Source organism: Humulus lupulus, chromosome 6 (assembly GCF_963169125.1).
Source record: "Humulus lupulus chromosome 6, drHumLupu1.1, whole genome shotgun sequence".
NCBI classification, from domain to species: Eukaryota; Viridiplantae; Streptophyta; class Magnoliopsida; order Rosales; family Cannabaceae; genus Humulus; species Humulus lupulus.
Window position 1 is genome coordinate 216,874,266 of NC_084798.1, and position 15,862 is coordinate 216,890,127.

At 30.1% G+C, this 15,862-nt stretch overlaps 1 protein-coding gene across 6 annotated transcripts; it reads left to right on the forward strand.

Moving 5' to 3' along the window:
- The first annotated feature begins 8,114 nt into the window (after positions 1-8,114).
- On the forward strand, positions 8,115-13,681 carry LOC133783285 (putative disease resistance RPP13-like protein 1). Of its 6 annotated transcripts, XM_062222858.1 has the most exons (5): positions 8,115-8,382; positions 9,167-11,653; positions 11,741-11,796; positions 12,076-12,333; positions 12,851-13,681. In XM_062222858.1, the coding sequence occupies exons 2-5, from the start codon at positions 9,184-9,186 to the stop codon at positions 12,860-12,862; spliced, it is 2,796 nt and encodes a 931-aa protein (XP_062078842.1). In that variant the 5' UTR covers positions 8,115-8,382; positions 9,167-9,183; the 3' UTR covers positions 12,863-13,681. The 6 variants fall into 6 exon arrangements, with proteins under 6 accessions (XP_062078842.1, XP_062078841.1, XP_062078840.1 ...); XM_062222857.1 differs by having other exon boundaries at positions 9,167-11,796; XM_062222856.1 differs by having other exon boundaries at positions 11,741-12,333.
- The last annotated feature ends 2,181 nt before the right edge of the window (positions 13,682-15,862 follow it).

The following is a 15,862-nucleotide window of genomic DNA, read 5'->3' on the forward strand; positions in this document are numbered from 1 at the left end:
TTTCTGTGACAAATATACTGCAATTAGTCTCTAAAGGCGTATAGGAAACTCATTTGTCATTTGTACACAACCATATAAAAGTTTAGCTCGGTTTTGATAAAGCCAATCCATACTAGGGATGGAGATTTTCTGCACGGGGACGGGCCGTGTGGGTACCCACCCTTAATGGGGCAGGGATTCCTTGTCTAAGTTGGGACGGGGCTATTTTCAAACTCCGAATATTAAATGGGGCGGGAACCGGGATAGCATTCCCCACGCTGACGGGATCCTCTTTTATTTTTTTATTAATTTTATAATAATTTTTAAATTATTTTACATATTTCTTTATGTGATTTTGTAGAATATTAGTAACTTTTAAAAGATTTTTAATTTTATTTTGTACATATTTAATACTTTGATTGAAATATGAAACATGCATTAATCGAGGCCCATTGGGCCAGCCCAAACAAGATCTTATTCTAAGACATGCGACAAACTGTTGTTTCAGTCTAGGTGTTATGGGCTACGAGGACGATTTGGGGGACAAGATCAGTCAGAGTAATGGCGGCGCAGTTCTAAACCAACGGCGTACAATCCTGAGGTAGCCTCCTCTGTAGGTTAAGCGTGGGGACAACCCCCACGCTTCTTGGGACGATGTCAGTATCGGGACACTTTATCATGCCAAACTCGGCCAACCAATCCAGATCCGTTTACCAAAGTCCCCCTCCGGTCACCAGGGTCCGGGTTCGTTTTCTGGACCCGGGTTTATCCTCGGACGTCCCGGCCCAATCTCAGATTTGGGAGCCTGCGACCTCCTTTCCCGTACCTCAGGGGACATTCCGGTACGCGGTCCCGGGTTTATACAACCTACCCCGATGATGGTCCTTGCTCACTCTCCCGGATGTCCTCTGGGCCTTGCCGAGACTTAGGCAGCCAATATCTGTTCTCCCTTCGCCTAATGGGCCCGGTCTGGGCCTTAACTCCCAGGAAAGCGGCCCACGGACTTAGAGTGTGGACCCAGACATTTTGGAAGAAACGGGGATAACAGTAACAATTTGTTTGAAGCTTGTAAAGTTTGTTTATTTTTTTGATGTGGATTTGTAACAATATGTTATAGTTTTGTAAAGTATGCTTACAATATGATTTTGTTCTATATGTTGCAGTTTTAAAAAGTTTATTTCGAGATTTTTGTTATTTTTTATTATTTCATAATTACAGTATACTTTCGTACAAGAAATATGACTATTATATGTTATTTTCGAGATCTATCATAATCTATTTGAAGTTTGTCAATCTGTAAACATTAAGTGGTTTTGTTTTGTGTGAAAATGATGGATCAAGGATCAAAGAGCTGGATAAGTTGGAGAATTTTCATGGAAGGTTGTGTATTTCAGGCCTTAAGTATATTAGGGATGTGAGTGATGTTATAGAAGGCAACTTGAAGAGCAAAAAGTATCATACTAAGCTTATTTTGAAGTGGGAAGGTGAAGTTGATTATTCAACAAAAGCAAAGGAAGTACTTGATGCACTCCAACCACACGTAAATTTGAAGGAATTCACAATCGATGGTTACGGTGGTACAAGCTTGCCAAATTGGGTAACGCATCCATCCTATCGTAACTTGGAAAATGTTCATCTTAAAAACTGTAAATATTGTTGTGTGTCACTGCTATCGTTTTAGCAACTAAGCTCACTCAAACATCTTAGGATTGAGGACAGTCCTCGCGTCGGTGATGATTCTCATGGTATTTCTTTGAATAGGCGATTTCAATTCCTAACAATTTTTAACTCTCTTTAGAATGATTTCAACCATACATTTTTTAACTTAGATAAAATTTAATTAAACTTAAACCTAATATTATATTAAACATATAATATATAATATTTTGTTGTCACTACTAAATTTAAAAACTATAACAAACATAAACTTAAACAAAAATAAATCAATTAATTAATTAAAATATATAACGTATTTTTAAGATATTTTATGATAATTTAAATAATTAAATCATATTTATTTAAAAATAATAAGGACATATATATAATTTTTTTATCTTATAAATTTGTGTGATAGTTTATTTTTTATAAGTGATTGGAACTATTTTTCTTCATCAAATTCACCAAAGGACATTGCGAGATATATTAGAAACTAAAAATAGTTTATGCACATATACTACTGTCTACACTATGACTTTTTGTATTCTTATTTTATTTTTATTATTAATTTCTTTTTAAATATTATTGTATTTTATATGTATATCGTGTAGCGATGTAAATATATATATATATATATATATCAACATTGCGTTTAGATGTCATGTATGTATATATTATTGATATAAATATTTAAAAAGAGTTCATTTTCACTAATTTATCTTATATTAGATATATTTTAAAAAATCATAAACAGTGTTTTGGTTTAATTTTTTATTTAATATGTTTATGTCATTGTTTTATATATAATATTGTTTATTTATTTGAAATTTATATGACAAATGATATAAATTTAATAAAATTTTAATAAATTTTATAAATAAAACTGAGCAAGCATGCATTATACGTTACTTGTATTTAGTAAATCATACCAATACAAAAATGAAACAATGGGAAAATTTTAATAAAAATTATCATGTTATTTATTCATTTTTTTTGTCATGATGTTATTTAAGGATTTAAATTTACATATTTATTTTAAAGTTTCATATGATTTAAATATCCCTAATTATTCTATATTAATTATATCAAAATATATAGCGACTACAACAATTTTTTTTAAGTATCTTTTAAAATAAATGATTGTATTTGTATCTTTTAAATTCAAAATGTAATATCTCAAAAATCCGTATTTATTTAAAGATTTGAAACAAAATTCAAATAATAATAGATTTATCTTTATTATCTTATCATTATTATTATTTAAAAAAACTCTAGATATTTTATGAAATATAACACTACGGGGGCAGTTTGTTTTAAGGGCTTGGGTATGTGGGAATGAGAATGAGAATGAGTCGCTCCTATGTTTAATTGGCTAAGATTTTAAGGTAGAAAAGTTTTGATATTTAGTGGAACTCACATGCTTTTTAGGGGCCGTTTGGTATGCATGAATCTGGAGACGAGAATGAGAATTTGAATATTTTCCTATGTTTGGTACTGAGTTTGAATTTTTCTAACCTGAGAAACTGTACTCCAGAGATTTTAACTTTTCATGATTTTGGGTTCAAGTGAAACCTACCTGACATGTAGTTTTCAGATACCCTGGAATGTGAAACACTTCAAAACTATTTTTTTTTAAATTAACCAATAATTATTTAATTAATAACTTATTTTATTTTTGAAGCTTGTAATATAAAAATAAATATACATATATTAATATAAAATGATAAATAATGTTGGTTTATTTAAAGAAATTGATATGTAAAGCATTTATATTATTTTAGTTTAAAATAACATATGAAATATTATTAAAAATAAAATAATGGTATTTTTGTATTTTTAAAAAATTATATTTGATTCTAGTTTTTAATAAATGTATTTTTTTAATTATGTTAAAAAATATTTCATAAGTAAAATTATTCATGTTAAAAGAAATATTATTTTTTAAGGAAAATTTTGATAATTTTGTAAAATGTCATTTACTAATTATAATTATACTATTTAATATTTTGATAGAATATATTATTATATTAACTTTATAAAAATATGAAAACTTGACAGATTCCTATGCACAACTAAACACAGAAAGTAATATGCCCAGGAATCATAGATAAGATTCTAATGTACAATCAAACACAGTGATGTAAGTTTCTAGACTATTAGATTACCCTCTTCAACTTTTCCAATAATACGAAAACTATGAACTCCTTATACCAAACAACCCTTTAGTAAGTAATCACTAACCTCTTTATACAATTGAGTTTCATATATGATAACATTGACCCTTATTCCACATTCCCCTCGAACCTCACTACTTAAAACAAAAACCCTTTATATATAAAGACTCAAACCACAAAGTTATTCTCATTCACTTTAAAGTTTGTTATCACTAGCTATGAAAGAAAGAAAAATTATAATTAAAGTGGAAGCTAGGGTAATTAGTTAGAGGATGAAAACAATATTATTAAAGTGGGAGCTTAATGGAGCTTATTATCATGAAAAATATTATGATTTTTGTGTTATCTCTCATGATAGTGAGTCTTTTTTAATTCAATTTAATAGATTTTTTTATTTATTTAGTGAATATAATTATATTCTGTGTTAGAGTTAGTGTGTTTTAATAATTAAATAATTTGTTAGCGATCATAAGTCAAACTTGTATATTATAATTAGGAGGTATGTAGTTTATACATTAATGTAGAAAACAATTAATAATTTTGATAACATTATAATAAACAGAGTTTTAACTACCAAAATTTCAATTTCATCTAATAAATACATCAATTTCAATCGTTAAACAATAAAAAAAACCATTAGAAGTTACATTTGGAGGGAGTTAGACCATGTACAAAGCAATATATGTAAATTTTATGTTAAATTTGGTAATTAATTAATCAATATTATATTTGACTCAATATTTATAAATGTATCACATTAATTAAAAAATTCAACAATTTATTTAATATTTATTAATAATATACAAAAATTTATATATTTTTAATTTTTATTTTCCAAAAAAAGTAAATAATTATTAATTAATATGGTTAGTCATTAATTATTAATTAATAAATTATGATAATTAATTTTAATATAGTAAATAAAAAAATAATAAATTATTGTATAAGATTTTGCACAACTTTTAAAGCACCATTTCCACGCTCCCTTGCCAAGCATGCATTCCACAGCTAAAGTTTTAATTTCCAAATAACTTTATAGTAACATATATAGCTATAGATTAAATATATTAATGTGATGTCTGGTTAGAGAGAATAAAACTTAAGGAATAAGAATGATAATATGAATGAATTTTGTTATACCCAGATTTCGAGCTATGTTAAATATGACCTCGAAAGTTGGATTCGCAAATAAGTGGATTCATAAGGTTGGAAACATGCTCCAGGATTGAATGTCGAGCCTGCAGGACATAGACGACCTCGAGTATGGTGACCTCGAAGTATTAATGATCTCGAAAGATAGCTCCGGGGACGCTCTCATCTTCAGGGATGATCTCGGATCAGGGGTCCCGAGCTCGACGCACATACGATCTCGAAAGCCATGTGGCCTCGGGAGATGTTTCTAGCTCGATAGATGACGGGAAACCTGGGAAGCTAAAGCCTTAGAGATACGTGATAACCACCTTGAATATCTACAAGTGTTATAAATACGAGATGTAATCCTCATTTATTACTGTAAATTCCCTAAAATCGTGGGATATTATTTGGTTAGTAGTACGTCTCCTGGTCTTCAGGGGACGTTTCCTTTTATATTTGATTATAGGCATTTAAAGTCATTTATTTTATTTACACAAAAAGAGTAACTACCCAAAATATGTGGGATAATATTCTTCGATCTTCTCTATAAATAGAGAGGCCATGCACTATTGTAAAGGACCGAAATTCTGAACCTTGAGAGAAAACTCTGGAGAATTCATTCCTGAAGAATTTCCAGAGATAATCCTGAGCTTAATAACAGAGACTCGTGAACTAGGCAGATTTAACTGCTGAACCACGTAAAAATCGTGTGTCTGTATTGTTTTATTTCAATTGGCCGCTATCAGTTATTGTTTATGTGCTCTTCTTTCACTGTTTGACGAAAAATGGCGTCAACAAATTTGAATCAAAATTAATATAAATAAAAAAATATTAAATTATTTACAATCTTGTATTGGAATGATATTTATTCTCATTTTTAAATGTAATAGTCATTCTTCCAAAATGATAAAAAAACAATTACAATGGAATGTCATTCCAATACTCTAAAATGCAATCAAACAAAAAAATAGAATGGAAATTGATTCTTTTCCATTCCATTCTATTTAATTAGCAAAGTTCCTCAACATGAACACTGCAAGTAAACAAATCAAAATTAATTAAAGCATTTTTTTTAAAAATAAAATAAATAAAAAACTAAAAATGACCAGATCTCCAATTGAAAAGAAAATTAAAAATGAACAGATTATCAGTAGTGCCAAATATCACAAGGAGGTGGAGTCCCATATATTTGAATTTAATAAGTATTATGAGATATCGCTAACCAATTATGAGGTGACACTTCGTGTGATATTGGACACCTTAAGATGTAAAATAACAACACTCAAATACATATGTCTCACCAAAAAAAACCTAATTACAATATTGTCCTTCAAATTTATATTTAAAATAAAAATAATAAAAGGCATTAATAAACAATTTCTCTATCATTAACAAAATTACTAAGGACCACCACTGCTAGTGTCCAACACCACAAGAATGTGACCATCGATATTGGTATAATTTAATATTGGATCTCACGTATTTGAATTTAATAAATATTATGGAATATCGCTAACCAAGTGTCACCTCATATGGTGTTGGACACTATAAAATGTCAAATAGAAACGCCTTAAAAAAAAAAGGTGAGGGAATTCATTCTCTAGGAGGTGAAACTGTTAAAATTCACGTGCATGTACCGTTAATATATTTTTTTACTCTCATTTGTGGTGTCTCACACCTCAAAATGAGGTGAGGGAATTCATATAAAATAAATAAATTTTATTAAAATGTTGTTTCTTTGTATATTGTCCCTCATTTTTATATGCAAATCTATAGTAATTATGATCATTTTCAATATTATGGGTGTGAATAAATAATATTTTAGCCCTTGAATTATGAACATTATATGATTGTGACCCCTAAATGATTCGCGATGTTAAAAATTTCTTCAAAACTATGCATGTTACTGAAATATGAGATTTAGATTTTGTCTTAGATGGCTAACTGATTGATGATGTGACATTTTTTCTATTGATTTGACACTGCTATGTGTAGAATAATTAATAATTTTACTCTCTAAATTTTAACCACTACAAAATTGTACCATTTTTATTAAAAATAATTTAATTTTTTTTTTTAAGAAAACCTCATTTTTTTCATAAAAATAATAATTATATCATTGAAAATTAAATAAATAATCATTTTAAAAAATTAAGAAAATTAAAATACTAAAAGTTTTAAACTTACTAAATAGATTTTTAAATACTCAAAAATTAAAAATCTAATTAATAACAAATATGTTTTTTTTTTACTTTTTCTTTTTTTATAATATAAAATAAATATATTTTAAAATAAAAATTAAAAATAAATCCTAAAACAAAATTTATTTCCTTTCGTCCTCTTTTTCTTAAATTATTTTTTTTATTTAAGTAATTCGTCATCTTCTTTAATTAAATATTTTTTCTTTGTTTTAGTATTTATTTAAAATTTTTATTTTAAAATAAATTTATTTATATCTGTGAAGGAAAGCGTAAGCGGGTGCGAATGGTAGGGGTGTACACGGTTTGGTTTGGTGCGGTTTAGAAGAATTTTTAAACCAAACCGCTCATGCGGTTTTTTCAAAATAAAAAACCAAACCAAACCATTAAAATTAAAAAACCAAACCAAACCATAAATAAACGGTTTGGTGCGGTTTGGTTTGGTTTTAACCAAATAACCAAATTATTCAAATTTAAAACTCTTTTATTATAAAATAATTAACTAAATAATTGTATTTAAATAATAATAATTTTAGCTTTACTTTTAAGACCATAAAAGTCTACAAGAAGCTTATTGATTTTGTTGTTGTAAGTTTAAGTATTTTGAATCATTTTATAGAAGTGAGAAAAAGAAATGTTTACTTTTTAAACAATGTGTGATTTTACATATTTTTTTTTAGTTTTAGAAACTTGTGCATGTATTAAATACTACTAAAAATATATCATAAACAATTAAATTGTTTGGCTTGGATGATTTTGTACACTTTATATTAACTTAAGTGTAGGGGTTCAAACCTTTGAACCATCATTTCTAAAAATGTTAAACTAAAAAAGAATTATTTGTTATTAATTAATTTTTTATATTTTTAAAGATTTAATTATTATTTAAATTTTTTTTTTTTAAGAAATATTATTTGATAGCGATTAAAATTTGAGGACAAAATTATTAATTATTCAATACATTCATTATCACCTCAACCTCTCAACCTCAACAAACAAAATGACAAATTATTACTCTATTAGCCGGAGGAAATCTAACAAAAGTACAAATTTACTCTATGGTTTTAATACTAAAAGTTTACAAATTTATGAGAAAAAATCAGGGGCAAACAATTGGATATACGACTAGTTCATCCCAAGTTTGGATCGACTCTCCGATCTTCTTCTGCAACTCCGGCGACCTAAAACATTCTTCATCCATCAACATCGGTCGCCGCCTGCGAAGGTGAGTGGACCACAAGGTATTTTTTCTTTTCTTGTTTCTTCTTTATTAAATTTCTGTGCTCTGTTACATTTCTATTTCAGTCTCTCTCTCTATATGTATATAATTTGATTTCTGATTTCTAATTTGGTATAAGTAATGGAGCAGCAGAAAAGTAACAGTGTCTGAAATTAACTTAATCCTTTCATGTTTATGGCTATGGCTATGGCTCTCTTTTACTAGACTACTCATGCTAGCAGTTTTTCATTATATTGTTTTTGTGGTGGGTTTACTTGATCAGCATCTTTGTTTTCACTACAAGTTTATTTGTTGAAGAATGTCTAAGATTTCAAATTTTGAGTGGTTTTGTTTTTGGTGATAAGCTTTATTAGTTATACTGGTCTACTGATTTGAATGAATACCACCATACACTGAAGGCTCCGATATGAGAAAGAATAAGAAAATCAAGTCATTGTTTTTGGGTTCATAATACGCTTATGAAGATAGTTACCAATAACTATACTAGCTCTTACATGAACTTAATTAGATACAAATATTCAATATAGGTAAGCTTGATTACCAACCAATCAAGTTTTTTCTTTTTTTCTTGGGAAACTTCTTGAAACCATAGCTAATTGGCACCATTCAAGAGAACAAAAAAAGGAAAAGCAATTGCCGTTTAATCTTATCATGAATATGCACCACTCATTTATAAACTTTTCCAAACACGTAAACTGTTACCAATACTACTTTGGTTCTAACCTTCTTACCATACACTTGTTCTTTTTCTCTCTTCTTTCATCTCTGAAAGTTTTCTTCTCCAGATCCAAAAACTGAAACCATGGCGGACTTACTGGTGGGAGGAGCTCTTCTCTCTGGTTTCATCAATGTCCTCTTTGATAGACTAGCTTCTAAAGAGGTCCTCAACTTCATTAGAGGAAAGAAAGTTATTCCTAAGTTGCTTAAAGAGATGGAGATTACATTGATGTCTGCTAATGTACTGCTGAACGATGCCGAGGACAAGCAACTTGGAGACAACAATGTGAAGAAGTGGCTTGAAGATCTTAAAGAAGTACTTTATAAAGCTGATCACATGGTGGACAAGATCAACACTAAAGCTTTGCAACTCAGGATGGAGAAAGATGAACGCAAAAGGGCAAAAAGTAAGTTCACAAACCTTATTCCAAACATGTTTAGTTCATTTGACAATGCTGTGAAATCTGAATTAGCAGATATCCTCGGTTCATTGAACCATCTTTTAGCTCAGACAAAATTCCTTGGTTTGAAAAAAGTTGACCAAAGAACAACATTACATAGATTACCTGCTCCTTTGCTGGAAGATTCAGAGGTTTTTGGAAGAGATGATGATAAGGAGGCTATCATTAAGATATTGTTGTGTGACGATGTTGGAGAACATAAGATATCTGTTATTCCAATAGTAGGGATGGGTGGTCTTGGCAAAACTACTCTTGCTCAGCTTGTTTACAATGATAGCAATGTCCAAGAACATTTTGACTTGAAAGCTTGGGTCACAGTTTCAGAAGAATTTGATGTTTTTAAAATAACTAAACTTATTTTGGAGACAATCACTTCTAGTGGGTGTGGAATTACAGATCTATATCAACTTCAGAATGAATTGAAGAAGGTTTTGACTGGGAAGAAATTTCTTTTTGTTCATGATGATGTTTGGAACGAAAAATATGAGTTGTGGGACTCTTTGAAAAGTTCGTTTCAATCTGGCGCACTTGGAAGTAAAATTATTGTGACCACGCGTAGTAATGCTGTTGCAATGAAGATGAAGACCGGAAATGTTCAACCATACGAACTTAAAGAAATATCTAATGATGATTGTTGGAAGCTGTTTGCAAAACATGTCATTGATAATACAGGCATAGATGATTTACGTCAAGACTTGCAAGAAATTGGAAAGCAAATTATTGAAAAGTGCAAGGGCCATCCTTTAGCTGTAAAATCAATGGCTGGTCTATTACGATCTATGTCAACTTGCGAGGAGTGGACACATGTATTGCAAAGTGGTGTATGGGAATTGCCCAACTCTCGCGACATTGGAATTGTTCCAGCTTTGTGGTTAAGCTATCGATATTTGCCTCCGCATTTGAAGCCATGTTTTTCTTTTCTCTCCATATTTCCCAAAGATTATAAATTTTCGAAATATGATAGAGAAAAACTAATCTTATTATGGATGGCACAAGGACTTTTGCAACCTCAAGGAGGAAACAGAATTGAAGATGTTGGAGAAGACTACTTGAATGCTCTAATATCAAGATCATTTTTTCAAAGATCCGGACCTAATCAATTTGATCTTTCTATGCACGATCTTATACATGATCTAGCTATATATGTATCAGGTGAGTGTAGTTTTAACTATGATAATTGTCAAGACTTGCATAAACTTACGAAAAATACTCACCATTTTTCATTTATGAAAGGCGAGAATGACATGAGAAAATTTGAGAACTTATCTAGACTGAAGTATTTGCGTAGCATGTTAGCTTTCCCATTGTCATCTACTTATAAGATAGAATCAACATTTGGAATGGTGCTAAAGGTTGGAGGATGCTTAAGAGTTCTTTCTTTACACGGTTATTATGTCAGAGAGTTGCCTGATTCAATTGGCTATTTAAAGCATCTGAGGTATTTGGAAGTATCTTGCCCATTTGTCACAGAATTACCAACTTCAATTTGTGTGTTGTACAATTTGGAAACACTATTGTTGGAAGATTGCAGTAGACTCACGCAATTGCCTACCAACTTTTCTAAGCTAATCAAGTTGCGTCATCTTAGGATCGGAGGCACATCTTTGAAAGAGATGCCACCTAGGATTTGCAATATGATAAATCTCCAAACTTTAAGTGGTTTTGTTTTGCGTGAAAATGGTGGATCAAGGATCAAAGAGTTGGGTAACTTGGAGAATTTGCATGGAAGCTTGTGTATTTCAGGCCTTGAGTATATTAGGGATGTGAGTGATGTTTTGGAAGGCAACTTGAAGAGCAAAAAGTATCTTACTGAGCTTATTTTGAATTGGAAAGGTGATGTTGATGATTCAGCTAGAGCAAAGGAAGTACTTGATGCACTCCAACCACACGTAAAGTTGAAGAGACTCACAATTAAAGGTTACAGTGGTACAAGCTTGCCAAATTGGGTAACACATCCATCGTATTGTAACTTGGAAAGTGTTTATCTAAGAAACTGTAAATATTGTTGTGTGTCACTGCAATCGTTTCAGCAGCTAAGTTCACTCAAAGATCTTAGGATTATGAAGAGTCCTCATGTCCGTGATGATTTTCACGGTATTTCTTTGAATAAGCAATTTCAATTCCTAACAGTTTTACATCTCTCTGATATGATTACGCTGGATTGGTCGTTTGCTAATGCAGATAAGGGTGAGATTTTCCCCTGTTTAGAGGAGTTTGAGTTAGAAAGATGTCAAAAGGTAAATATGGCATTGCCTGTTTGCAATTTTCCATCTTTGAAATGTATCGACATTACATCTTGCAATGAATTGGTGACTGTATTTCCAGCAAGTGCACATGTTGACTCTACATACCCTCGCCTTAAAAAGTTGTTCATAAGGGGATGTCCAAGGGTTGAGTCATTTTCAGAAATGGGATTATTGCCCATTACTTTAAAAACTCTGTCCATTGAGTCATGCGATATGCTCATTGAAAATCGCATGAGATGGAATTTACAAAGAAACTCTTCACTGAAACAGTTAGAAATTATAGAATGTGGTGGAGTGGTAGATTCTTTTCCAGAGGAGTGGTTGCTTCCACCAACTTTAAGAATTCTCTCAATCAAATTTTGTTCGAACCTTAAAGTTCTAAATGGAAAAAGCTTTCAGCACCTAACCTCTCTTCAAGAATTGAATCTTCATTACTTGGAAAAATTAGAGTGCTTACCAAATGAAGGACTGCCCCAGACTCTTACTTCTCTGGATATTGATGGTTGTGATTTGCTAATTTCTCAAAAGGTAAATTTCTATGTCTGTTCTGCTCGACCTACTTTATGTAATTTTTTATTTATTTCATTTTGTTGCAGTAATTAGAATCTGAATTCTAGATCAATTCAAAGTTAGTATCAGTAAAAACAATTTAAAAAGTCCTCTTTACTAACTAACTGAAATTCCATTCTTCCTCTGTTCAAATTATCTTTAATTCTAAAGTTTTCTTATAAAAACAAATATCTTTTATAGTTTTATGTATATGTTGCTATGTTTTATACATGTTAAATAATTTCATTGACATATGAGCTTTCCTTTAACTGATTTCCCCTTTTCAAGAACTTTCGTTTTCATCAATTTTTTTTTCTCAACTAAAAAATATGCAAATTTGTTGTCCAAGAAGATGTAGGAATTAATAGATAAGATGACTGAGAATCGCATTATGAATGAGATGAGCATATTAAAATCCATGTTGGTTACTCTTATACTTTTGCTTAAAAGGCAATGTTATTTCATTATGAGACAAGTAATTATTTATGGTTTGCAGGGTGTTTGGTAGTTCTGAGGGGAGTGCTACCACTGGTGTTTCTTATGGTTACTCTAGATGATGATGCTGAAAAGGGATTTCAGATGAGAACTATTCTGATTAAGAGATGACAAGATTGAACTTTTTTATTTTTTTGGGGTAATTTTGTCTTCATCAATCTTTGTTTTGGTTTGACACCAAAGCCAAGTGGATTAGAAGGTCGACATGTCATTTAGTTTTGATGAAGACATTTATGTGAAAATGGTTTTGCCGTGATGATTGAATCTCAAAGATCTCAGCAAATGGGACAATAAATGTCAACTCCCAAGTGGGTATTTCTCTCTTTGTTGTCATTATCTATTATTATTAATTTGCAAGAAATTGTTTATTCTTAATTTGTGAGTGAGTTAGAGAGTGAGATGGATGTTGTGTTGTAAACATTAAGTACTTCAGACTATTATACCAAATTAATTCTGAAGCTTCTTGATGTTCTCAGTCTATGTCTTTATATTGATGCAGAGATGGTCTTGTAAAAACACTACTCTTTCATATAGTTTTATGTATCTGTATTACTATGTATAGATGTTAAATAAATCCATTGACAGAGTAGTTTATCTGACTGAATTCCACTAAGATTTTGTCAAGTCCTTTTGTGACCAAACTTTTTACAGATTTTTCATCAAAGATGTATAGGAGTGGCCTACTATTTAGTTAGTGAGAATGTGATTGCTGTTATTATTGCTCCTCCTTTAGATGATTATGCTGTTGCTATTGAGAAAAGTTATACCAGAATGAGAACTGTTCTTGTTAACAGATGACAATGTTTAATTCATCAGTGATCATTTTTTATCATTTGATTATTGCCTTTGATCTTTGTTTTGATACCTTTTTTTAAAAACCTTTCTTTCATGTCAAAATATGAAAATAGAGAGAAAAATGCTGCAGGCAATGTAGTGTTGAATTAAGTAAATGTATCCATACATCTCAGGTATAAACTATGTACGTATATATATATATATATACATACACATATCTATCATATAAACCATGTATGTATATATGTATCTTATAATAATTGCATGCATTTTGAAAACATTACTCTCAACTCTAAGCCGTCTCAAGTATATGTGTGTTCTTTCGTATGTGCATTTTGAACTATATATATATATATATATTGTTTTCTTCTCTTTATGTTATAAATTATTCTCTATTCCTCTTCTCTTCACAATATGTGAGTACATCAAATGTATTCTTTTTTCTTGATACTTGAGCTTAACTAATAGACTTAATAGTTAGTTAGTGCTCGAATATGAAGTTCTGAAGGTTCCTATATGTGCAACTTTTCTTGGCAACTTCTAGGACATATCGCAATTAATTAGCAGTTTTTAAAAGGAGAAATTATGAGTTAGTTAATGAAGAAAAGTCTGTTGTTAATCCATAGACTATTTAAGTGTGTGGAGAAATTAGTAGGCTCTCATTCATTTATTAGTCCATAGATTATTTAAGTGTGTGTACCCATGAATAAGGCTTAATTAGTTCATTTTAAAGTGATCAAATATATTCTTTTTTCTTGACAGCTGCGCTTAACTAATAGACTTAATAGTTAGTTAGTACTCTGAATATGAAGTTCTGAAGGCTCCTATATGCGCAACTTTTCTTGGCAACTTCTAGGAAATTTCGCAAATTAATTAGCAGTTTTCAAAAGGAGAAATTATGAGTTAGTCAATGGAGAAAAGTCTGCTGCCGGTAGGCTCTCGTTCATTTATTAATTCATAGACTATTTAAGTGTGTTGGACTCATGAATAAGACTTAATTAGTTTATTTTAAAGTGACGAAACCAGAAATTATTTTCAATGAGGGCTTGGTAATTAATTTTTTTTTTTAAAAATTGATTGGTTTTATTGATTATTTTATGTTTTTTAATGAATAATAATTAAATATTTGAATGTGTTAGATCAATTGTTGAGTGGGCCTTGTCTTCTTTTCTCAATTCATGGGTTTGAAACTCAAGATTACTTTTGCCAGGCTCGAACACGTGAGCTAGTAGAAGAGTCAAAGTCAGAATTATCACTACCCAACCCACTTTGAAACCTTTACACTATGTTTGTTTTTTAAAAACCGCAATTTCATAGTATTTTTCTTTAGGCGGGTATTAAATGTGATATTTCATATTCATTCAAACATTTTCTCTATGTTTTTTATTTAAGGTTGAAAGAAAGTGCAGAGAAAATATATATTTATAGTAGAGCCAAATGTAATTTTTTTTAAAAATAAACTAAAAATTATATTTATTAAATTTCAGTATAGGCTAGAGGCTATAGACATCACTTGATTTTATAATGGTGTGAAATCTGAACTAGATGAAAGCCTTATTTGGTTCATTAAACCATCTTTTAACTAAAACAGATCATTTTAATTCCTTAGTTTTGAAAAAGTTGACCAAAGAGCAACATTTTATAGATCACATGTCCATTATAATGCTGGAAGATTTAGAGGTTTTTGGAAGACATGACGATAAAGAGGCTATTTCAAAGATATTGTTGTGTGGTGATTTTAATTGTTTATTTTTTTATGATTTTGTTATTTTTCCTTCTTTATCATGTAGTAATATATACATTTTGTATCTTTTTTTGTTTCATAATAACTTGGATTGAGTTTTAATGCTCAGTGACCACTTAATATTTGAGATGGATCTTATTTGTGTGATATGTGACGGTGTGATTTGAGTTTTAAAGCTCAGTGACCACTTAATACATTCGGTATTTTTTTTTTATAATTCCAGTTAAGTTTGGAACGTGTGAAATGAGGGAAGACTCAAGATTAGTCCAACTTGCAAGTATCATGTGAACTCAAGACTAATAATACTTGTTTTCATTAGCCTTGAATATTAAGACTAGTAAAAGATTTGATATGTTATTATCTATATTTAACATTTATAAGACTTTTCTTGTAAACAATTATTTATTACTTTACCAATATATTGGAAATTCTTTCCTTGTAGTGTAGTTGTGTATGGCTCCATCAACTAAATAA